The sequence below is a fragment of the Podarcis bocagei genome (genome assembly GCF_964188305.1).
Source record: "Podarcis bocagei genome assembly, chromosome: 2".
Lineage (NCBI taxonomy): Eukaryota > Metazoa > Chordata > Lepidosauria > Squamata > Lacertidae > Podarcis > Podarcis bocagei.
This window is the reverse complement of record NC_138126.1, coordinates 71,803,651-71,813,758: the sequence shown is the minus strand read 5'-3', so window position 1 is coordinate 71,813,758 and position 10,108 is coordinate 71,803,651. Positions and strand designations below refer to the sequence as shown.

The following is a 10,108-nucleotide window of genomic DNA, read 5'->3' as shown; positions in this document are numbered from 1 at the left end:
AAGGGTGCGTGCCTTTAGGGGTATTCTGCCCTCTTAGTGGCACAGAATGTAGTGTATGTAAAAAGGAATGGCCCTGCCAGCATGGAAAGGGAAAAGAAGGCACTTCAGGACCCCACTACCCCTCTTTATTCGATGTATTCCTTCACAGGATATAAACCTGAAAGGCCAAAAAAAGCTAATCCAAGTTGCAGCTACCTCTGCCGCTTGGGCAGCCAAGTGGCTTGCGAGAATCAGACAGCTGCATCCACTCATTTGCCCCCCCCCCATCGTGTCTAGTTCTCAGGTGAGGAGTCTCAATCCCCACAGCGACATGGGGGGAGGAAGCAGCAGTGGCTCATCCTAGCAGCAGACCCTCCAAGTGTCCTTATTTTCCAGGGACATCCCTGATTCAGAGAAGCCGTCCCGGTTTCTGATTTGATCCTGGAATGCCCCACTTTTCCTTAGGATGTCCCTATTTTCATCGGAGAAATGTTGGAGGGTATGGCATTATCTGACTCCCGAGCCGTTTGAAGGCAATCCTGTATAGGGAAGGATTTTTTTATGTTTAATGTTTTATTATGTTTTAATATATGTTGGAAGCTGCCCAGAGTGGCTGGTGCAAACTTAGTAAGATGTGTGGGGTATAAATAGTTAAATTATCATTATAGAGTGGGGCGTCCCTGTTTTCATCGGGGAAACGTTGGAGGGTTATGTAGGAGTGACCTCGTGCTTCTGGGCAACTGCAGTGGGCCTCACCCCAATCACCGGGCCATATTCAGAGAGCGAGCACAACGGAGTGACAGCAGCCGCTCCGATCCCCGTTGCTCCCTTGCGGGGGGGGGGGAGAGAACGGGGGCAGCCGGCGTCTCCATTCCCTCAGCCTTCCGCTCTGGGCGGCGAAGCGGGCGGTTTTGGCCTGCTGGGGAAATGCGGTGGGGAGGCGCCCTTCGGGGCTGTGGGGGCTGGTCGCTGCTGGTGCCTCAGAGCAACCAGCTATGCTTATTCGGGGATATTTGTGTTGAGAGATTAATAGTGCTTCCTCCCATACGGGAATCGGTGGTCTCAAGGGGAAGGGGGAGGACTCCTTCGCGCTCTCTGCCTTTTCAACTGTGAGGCCTATAGGTTTCTATTTCGACATTCCAGCAGGTTAGCCGCAGGCCTAGGCCAGGCCGCAGAGCTAGGAGTAGGTGAAGAGAGCGCATGGGCCTGCCCGCGACGTATGAGAAATGCCCTTCTATGCGGGTGCCTGCTGCGCTCGGCCAATGAGCGGGAGGCTTGCTGGAGGGTGCCCGCGCGGCCCCGAGGAGTCTATAAAAGGAAGCGGCGCGGGAACGTGCTTTTCCCCCTTCGGGTAGCGCCGAACTGCCTTGTGTGCTCGTCCGTCAGGAACTGCGCGGGAGGGGCGGAGCAGCGGCTGACGACTACGGCAGCAAGAGGCTGGTGGAACCGGATCGCGGGGTCGCCTGAGATCGTGAGGGGAGCGGCTCTTTAAACGTGAGTTCCTAGAGCCCCCGAGAGGGGAAGGCGGGTGGTTGAGAGTCGGCTTGGGCACCCGGAGAGGCGCCTTCCTTCCCCTTGCTAGGCCCCACTGACGAGAGGGCGGGGGACTTCCGTTGTTGTCGCTCGCGCAGGTTCGAGGCAGCGGCAGCATCGACCATGGCCGAGGTGGAGCACCAGTTCGGCGCCACCCAAAATGGGCACGAGGCTGCGGCGGCGGCAGCAGCGGCCGAGGGTTCCGCCAGCGGCGGCGATGAGGAGCAGCAGCCGGACCAGCAGCTGGAGGAGGAGGAGGAAGAGGAGCTGGCGGCGGTGGCCGTAGCCGAGGAAGAAGAGGAGGAGGAGGAGGAGGCGGCGGCGGCGACGGAGGAAGAGGCGGCGGCGGGGCAGTCAGAGGCTTCGGCGGAGGCCGCTGGGAGCCAGAACGGAGCCGAAGGCGACCAGATCAACGCCAGCAAGAACGAGGAGGATGCGGGGTGAGCAGAGCTGCTTCCTAATTTTATCTTCACCTTTATTTTTCTGGTCGCGTCAGGCGGGCCGGGCCGTAGAAATATGCTCGGGATGACAGGCCCGAGGCCCTGTCGCTTCGCCTCAGCCCTGCGCGCCCTTTTCCTGTTTGGTGCGGGCTTTTGTTTGATTGTGGGGTTTTTTTGGACAAAGGGTAGCTGTTGCGCTATAGCGGGGCGGGGGCGCGCGCTTCGCTTTCCTCGCGACTTTGCTTTTGGGGCTGAAGCACACAATAAGCCGGGCCTGGGCTGCGGCGGCGGGACCTCCTCCTTTGTTCTGGAGCTGCCTTTTGTTGGCGCCATGTGGTGGTGGGGGAGGGGCTGGGCGCATTTTTTTTTGCTTTTCGGAGCTGCGGCGAGTTTTTCCTTGCGCGCCTTTTTTGGCGCGAGCTCTTAGCGGTGTATAGGGACCGCGTAATAGGGCTGCAGATCTACAAAATTTGAAGAGAGATCTCATCTCCCCCGCCCCCTTCTCCACCGCCTGCTTGCGTGCTTTCCTCAAATACACAGACTCGCTTCCTCTTGCCGCTTGACGGAAGTCGATGGTAGTTTGGTGAAGCGCGGGACACTTTCCATAGGTGCGTTCTTGTTTAGGAAGTTTGATATCTTAAAAAGTAGCCTCCTTGAAGTGAAACTGAGCAGTTTGCCTTCAATTCTTGGACCACATTTGACCTTCAGTTCTGCCCCGCGTCCCCCACCCCCATTTTTTAATGTTTCGTTAGCGATTTCAGTTGAGAGACTCCTAAAAAGCAATTGGACAAACTAAAACCCCTTGACTTGGCTCCATGCTATTTTATTGGCTTTGCAGCAATAGAGATGCTTTTTAAGCTTTCATACTTAAATGGGCAACGTTTTTTGTGAAACAGGAGCAGTGACTGTATAAGGAAACATTTGCTTACAAACATTTATGCTTTAAAAAAGCATCATAGTACTTTTTGCTGCTGCCAGGTAACACTCTTTCTCTCTTTAGGAATAGAACACAAATTTTATGTACAAGTAAACAATATTCCAGACTGCTTAGCAAATGCTAAATAGAATTTCGCATGGTCTCTTACCTGAACTGTAGGATAAACACTGACTGTAAACAGTCAGTGGATACTTTTTTAACTATGTAAGACTATGCTTTTTATTTCTTTTCATTTTATTAACCATTTGGGACAAACTTGTTTGAGTGACGCTCCTATGACCAGACTCATCTTAGGAACGGTTAAGAAATGTGTTGTGAGTAGTGATTCCCAATACCGTATGTGGCTTAATGAAACTGCTAAGTCTTATTTCTGTTGTGTCAGTAACATAAGACATTCAAATCAACATAAGGTTATGATGCACAAATTTGGTAGGTTTCTTTTACATGCTTGATTTTTGAAATGTCAGAGGAGTATGCAGCATGTCCATAAGTTTCTAAAAGTATTGAGCAATAGAGAATAGTCATAGAAAGTAAAACAGGTACTTATTTATACCTGTTTTGATGAGACTAGAAATGACAATATGAGTTGCAATATTTTTTCCACTTACAATATCAATGTGTAGCATGCATAGTATTTTAACCTTGTATTTAGTTTTTGTTACAGACAGCTGAAACCTGAAATAGACTGATTTGGGAAGAAATTGAACTTCTAATATAACACTTTGTACTTATTTTCTGGTAGTTAAATCTAAATGCATATTTGGGAAGTGAGATTTAATGTCACAGTTTAAAGGAAATTGATGACATCAGTTGCCTGTTTATGTTGCATGTTAAGATACTGACTTTCATAATTGTAAGCGCCTTAGGCTATAGCATTTTGCAGCTGCATTAAAGTTAACATTTAAACATTTCAGGAAAATGTTTGTTGGTGGTCTCAGTTGGGATACAAGCAAAAAAGACTTGAAAGACTACTTTACAAAATTTGGTGAAGTGACTGACTGCACAATAAAGATGGATCCTAACACAGGCAGATCAAGAGGTTTTGGATTCATTCTGTTCAAAGAGGCAGCAAGTGTTGACAAAGTGAGTTGAAAGGATTTAAATCCTAACATTTTAATACTTTTGTATATCCTGCCAGTTTCATTCTGATTTATTAAACTACTTTGTAGGTTTTGGAACAGAAAGAACATAAATTGGATGGCCGAGTGATTGATCCTAAAAAGGCAATGGCAATGAAAAAGGATCCTGTGAAGAAAATATTTGTTGGTGGACTTAACCCAGAAGCAGCAGAAGACAAAATCAGAGAATATTTTGGAGAGTTTGGAGAGGTGTGTAATCAGGGGAAGAGTTTAAATAGAATAGGAACTAAGAAAATAAGAATTATGTTGAAACAGACCAAAGGCCCACCTAGTCCAGCATCCTGTTCTCACATAAGAATTTCAGATTCAGAATTACATAATTGGAGATATAGGGTATACTTTGAGGTCTAGAGTCATATTGACTGCTACATGATACATAACACATTCATGCACCTGATATGCCAGTCTTTCAACCAACCCATATTGGGAAAAATAAGGGAATTGGAAATGCCCAGATAGTCCTACATAAAACCATGTATCACTGCATACTGTAGTAGCTAGATCTGACACTGACTGATACAGTCTTAAATGATATTGCTTTTTAGGATCTTAAAACTTTTCCTGATAAACACTGTTCAGTCTGAGGGATTGAGCCTTGGATGTAATAATTTGACAAGTCAGTAGACCAAAGGCCTCCCCCCATTATAGTTTCATAAAGCACTAACCATTTGCTTATGAGACTCAGTTGTTGCTTTCTTCCAAGAAAATCTTAGAACTTAACCATTGAATTCAACTTATTTTAACACTGGGCAGTTGTACACTGAAATCTGAGACTTGTAGGGTGGGGTTATAAGGTACAGTAATGCAGTGAAATTTATGAAACTTTGAATGGAAATTACTATGTTTCATTAGATTGAGGCAATTGAACTACCAATGGATCCAAAGACCAATAAAAGAAGGGGGTTTGTGTTCATCACCTTTAAAGAAGAAGATCCAGTGAAAAAGATTTTGGAGAAAAAATTCCACAATGTCAGTGGTAGCAAGGTGGGTATTCATGTTTTAATGAACTAACTTTAAGATTTTTTTAAGGGGCTGTTCGTACAGTGGTTAATTTGTGTTTATGTGAAAATACAGTTCGAAAAGATTTACTGGTGCATAGCATTTATAGATAGTTAGTTTGTTCAGAGCTGAAGACACCCTTGTTCTAAAATACTACCTCTGGGTATATAAGCTTTCAATGTTAATATTTCCTCAACAACCATGCCTATTAACTAGGTCCCATAACAACTGAAACCTGATTGTGGTTGATCTAATCTACTTGTATATGTAGGATCATTATAAGACACACAAGTTTGTTTTTCTTTTTCTCCTCCCTTTCACACAAGTGTCACACACACACAAGCTTGTGTAAAGGCCTGCGATGATCCCTGCACACACCATGTGTTACAGCTGGATGAAGAAAACAAGTCTGTTCTATTCTATGAGCGTCTTTGTGCATGAAAGCTGTGCACAGGGACTGAACTGAGCCCATAGGTTTGGAACGTAATAATGCCTACAGTCTTTTGCTCATGCAGCCCCCATGCCACCTGCACAATAGAATTACATCTTAAGAGATAGCCAAAGAATTACATGCAATTTGTACACATTTAAGGAACCAGTGTAAGATCACTAACTTGAAAGTTTAAGGCTGCAATACTACAAGCACTTATTTGAAAGTTTTCAGAGTCTAGTGTTTCCAGAAACAAGAGCTGGTAGTTACTTAATTATTCTTCTCTAGGTTACAGAAAATAAATGGCAATACTGATTTTAGTTGGTAGTGTCCATTGGGGAAATGCCACATTGTTTGAGTAGTTGAAGGACATAAAATAATGGAAGGACATCCATATGTTTTCCACAAATGATCTTTGTTAGCAAGGTGGATCAGATGTAACATCAAATCATGATTGCAAATACTCCGTCCCTGTACACTTCAAGGAGCATCTTCCTTCCTTCCTTCCTTCCTTCCTTCCTTCCTTCCTTCCTTCCTTCCTTCCTTCCGGAACAGCTTCCATGGAAGCAAGTTAGATGTTACATTTCAAACTGCCATATAGACCGGGGTGTGTGTGTGACTTTGGTAATACAGTGCCCTGAGTGAGGACAATATTTGGTGCTCCCCACCCCCAAAAAATATTTTTGCAGTAATTCCTTTTGATAGTTAAGAGTAGGTACAAATATAGATAGTGGTTTTATTTTTATTTATTTAGTGCTGCTATAGGTTGTGTGACCCTTTTAGACTATCATTATTAATTTTTGATCTTGATTTGCAGAGTTCATACAAACCATAGTTTGTTGGTGTGGATACAGTGTGAAATTAACTCAATTGAGCCTGTAGGGAGGGAAGACAGAGCATATAATAGCACAGGGCTCTTTGATTTATGTTATACTGGATAGCATTTCCAATATCTAGCACAGGAGTAGGCAAACTCGGCCCTCCAGATATTTTGGGACTACAACTCCCATCATCCCTAACTAACAGGACCAGTGGTCAGGGATGGGGGGAGTTGTAGTCCCAAAACATCTGGAGGGCCGAGTTTGCCTATGCCTGATCTAGCACCTATCTTGCTAGTCCCTGTGTCTAGTAGAAGCCAAAAAAATTATTAATAGTTTTTAGCCACAGATGTCAAACCTTAAGATAGAATGGTCACTTTTAAGAGGCCAGTGTAATAATTTATGGAGTTTGGGACCTCCTTTACAAGTTTTATAGACATTAAACCAATGTTTTTAAAACATCTATTGGATTTTAAGATAAATGAACCAAGGAAGGTTAACAAAATAGTTTTATATCATGTCCCTTCTGCAATTGCCCTTGTTCCTGAAAAGCTGCTTGAAATCCCAACTCAGGCAACAACACTTTGTGAATGGATCTCCACTCTGCCCAGTTTTATGTACCCCACATTGTTCAGGAGTACCAAACACACCCCTTTCCATTACTCTGGAAATACTTTTTGGGAAGAAATCGGGGACAAAGGGGCGGTAATCTTTACTTCTATTATTTTCTGTAGTTTTACTTACCTTAAGTGGTTAAAAACAGACTTTTGGGAGGAAAAACCTAGCTTAATTTTAAAAATTGATTAAAATACATAATCTTACCACCATATTCTTTGTAAGGCGAAGCTTACATTGTTTAGGATGTGCTTTGCCATACCAAAGAAGTCAAAGGAGGTTGCCTAACTGATCACAGAGGGGACTGTTTTGAATGGAAGCATTTGATAGAAAACCTTTAAAGGGAAATTGCATGCTGTTGACTTAGAATCCTAGGACAGCAGGTTGACATGCATAGCATTGTTATTTGAAGGGCAATTGTGCATGGAATAAATGGACTAAAATAGAGAGGCTGCCATCAACTTTAATCATTATAAATTCTAGTGATTTGAGTCTTTTTAAGATGCACACTGAAGATAAGTGTTTAAAAGTCCTGCTATCCTGCCTCTTTTCATCCACTAGCTAGAGATTCAGATGAAAACTTGAATCTACTCTGAGCCTAATGTATGTTAATAACATGTGGGAATTCTATTCAAATTAAAAAATTACATTATTTCAACCATAAATAAATGTTGGAAGGAAGTGTTTGAAATACAAACTTTGATTTCTCCCCCCAGTGTGAGATAAAGGTTGCACAACCGAAAGAAGTGTATCAGCAACAACAGTTTGGATCTGGGGGTGGCCGAGGAAGAGGTGGAAGAAGAGGTACGTATTATGCACAGTACGTTAGTATGGACACATTCTAAAACAAAACTCTATACTAAAATGGGATTTTGTGGATGGTTTTCCTTTCTATAGCTCAAAGTCAAAATTGGAGTCCAGGTTATGGCAATTACTGGAACCAGGGTTATGGGAGTCAAGGATACGGCTATCAGGAAGGTTATGATGGCTATGGAGGCTATGATTATTCAGGATATGGGTATTTTGGATATGGACCGGGCTATGATTACAGTAAGTAAAGAGAACTGTATTAGGTATATGCAAGCATAACTTAATAGCAGTTTAATGCATTTGATCTCTTGTTTATAGGTCAAGGCAGTTCAAATTATGGGAAAGCTCCAAGACGTGGTCATCAGAATAACTACAAGCCATATTGATCAAAAAGGTATTCAGGTATGCAGTGGCACGCTGTAATGCAGAAAACAACTGCATAGGTTTTGTACTCAATGCTGTAGATGGACATTACAATTATGTACCAAAATTAACTTTACAATACATTTCTATGGCCTGTTATGTGTATCTGAAGAGCTCCCTGGAAATGTCTTTGTTTAATATTTACAGATAATAGTTGTCTAGACAGTGTGGTGTGTAAATTTCAGCCTTGCTGAAGATTAATGATTTTATTGATAGGTTAAATTGAAACTGATTTTGATGGTCTGCTTAAAGCTGCAGCTCTGCATCTAGGGACTGCCTCTTGGAGTTAACTATGAACTACGTTATTCCAGTTGTACAGAATGAGATGCATTTTAGGGAACCAGTGTCACTTTCCACCTTTTTATTTTGTATTGGTTTTGTGTCATACATTTCCTCTAATGGAAGTGTTAATTTTACTGTACTTTTTGGTACCTTTTTGGAATCTAATGTATTGTAAGGTATTTTACATGTGTTCTGATTCACCATGACATGGATATTGATGCTATCTTAGCTTTTGAATAAAAAAGCATAATCTAGTATCCTGTGCCATTATTCCAGCTATCCTATTGTAGCTCAGGGGAAACGCCTACTAGAATTTCAGTAGAAATGATGGTGGCTGGTGCATAAATTTCAGGGTTCAGATTTGGAACATGTTCTAACCCTAAAATTGATGAGTGATCAGTGAGTTTGGTTAAACAGTTATGGATTCAAAGTAGTATGTATTACAAAGCTAAGAAAAAAATGGTAATCAGAATAGGTGTTGAGATGCTTTCAGGCAAATGCATGGACTTATTGGATAACTGCATCTGATTGGCTTGAGTAGGAATTAGGGGAATAGGAATCTACTTGTAAAATTAGACATTTAAACCAGTGTGAGGCTCAAGGCTGTATTTACACACGCAAGAAAATGTTAGACATGTTTGCCACATCAAAGTCTGATTTTGTTGTATATTTGAGCTCACTTGAGCTGCTTTTAGAGATTGGGAAACATGCTTAGTACTATATATACAACCCCGCCCTCCAGCATCTCATGTAGTATGTGCATTCTGTCTGAACCACCCAGTAGGCTTAAGTCGATAAATGACAGACCACACTTAAAACTTGTCAACCTGCCTGGCTTTGTGCTCTTGTGTGCTTTATTAACTATTGTTTAGAATTTAAGCATTTAATGCTAAAAATGCTAAGATAATATTAAAGATGCCTAAAAAGTTGGATTTTCAGTACTACTTTTGTTTCTACTTTCTATCTTATAGCAGCCTTCAATTTTTATTATTTTGGCAAAAATTAAATCAACTAGTATGGCCTGGACTTTGTAGACGGAGAACCTTTTCACATTTTACAGCATGCTAAGCTTCCTCAACTCTCATGGTATTTAAAATATGCTGTACTGAATGCAAAGCAACATAGCGCTGCTGTAGCCTGCTGCTGAATCATAATTAAGGTAATGGGAAGGCTGTGAGAGATTGTGTTTTCCTCTTAATACAAATGCTTCCTCTTTCACCATTGAGCATATTTAGTGTTAACTTTGGTTCTGACATTGGCTTTAAATTTTGGTTAGCATTAGCTATGGTTTAAAAGTATGTTGCCAACTATGATTAAAGATGAGAAGGAAGTGGTTGGTCATGTAACAACTGCACCAATCTATAAGCTGATTTTATTTTCTAAGTTCAGCTCTAAGGAGACCCAAATTAGGCCTAAATATTACAAGTTCATGGCTGCTGAATGTAGCATTGCTCTAGTTACTTGGTTTGTTTTTTTTAACCATTTTCATAGAACCCATAGTTTGCTTGTTAAAGCATGAGTGGTTGCAGTGAACAGAGCCTGAAAGAAAAGACTGTGATTTAGCCTTTTTATAGCTAAATGTAATCTATTCATTTCTAAATTGTCCCATGCAAAAGCTAAAGGCTCCTATAAGCAAACCCTACTGACCCGAAAGCAGGTTGTCTCAACTATCATGAGGCACTACTCTGGGGTTTTCTTCTTCC

The 10,108-nt window shown here is 42.2% G+C and overlaps 1 protein-coding gene and 1 long non-coding RNA gene across 3 annotated transcripts; one reads left to right on the top strand and one right to left on the bottom strand.

The window, feature by feature from the left end:
• Window positions 1–1,293: 1,293 nt before the first annotated feature.
• HNRNPAB (heterogeneous nuclear ribonucleoprotein A/B) lies at window positions 1,294–8,660 on the top strand. Of its 2 annotated transcripts, XM_081185643.1 has the most exons (8): window positions 1,294–1,473; window positions 1,611–1,952; window positions 3,804–3,972; window positions 4,059–4,217; window positions 4,881–5,012; window positions 7,607–7,694; window positions 7,788–7,940; window positions 8,019–8,660. In XM_081185643.1, exons 2-8 carry the CDS (start codon window positions 1,636–1,638, stop codon window positions 8,084–8,086), a joined length of 1,086 nt encoding a protein of 361 aa, XP_081041769.1. In that variant the 5' UTR covers window positions 1,294–1,473; window positions 1,611–1,635; the 3' UTR covers window positions 8,087–8,660. The 2 variants fall into 2 exon arrangements, with proteins under 2 accessions (XP_081041769.1, XP_081041770.1); XM_081185644.1 differs by lacking the exon at window positions 7,788–7,940 and having other exon boundaries at window positions 1,300–1,473.
• LOC308582520 lies at window positions 5,014–7,598 on the bottom strand. The gene is made up of 2 exons (XR_014005729.1): window positions 7,057–7,598; window positions 5,014–7,019 (listed from the first exon to the last, which is right to left on the bottom strand). It is a non-coding gene; the product is annotated as an uncharacterized lncRNA (long non-coding RNA).
• Window positions 8,661–10,108: the final 1,448 nt, after the last annotated feature.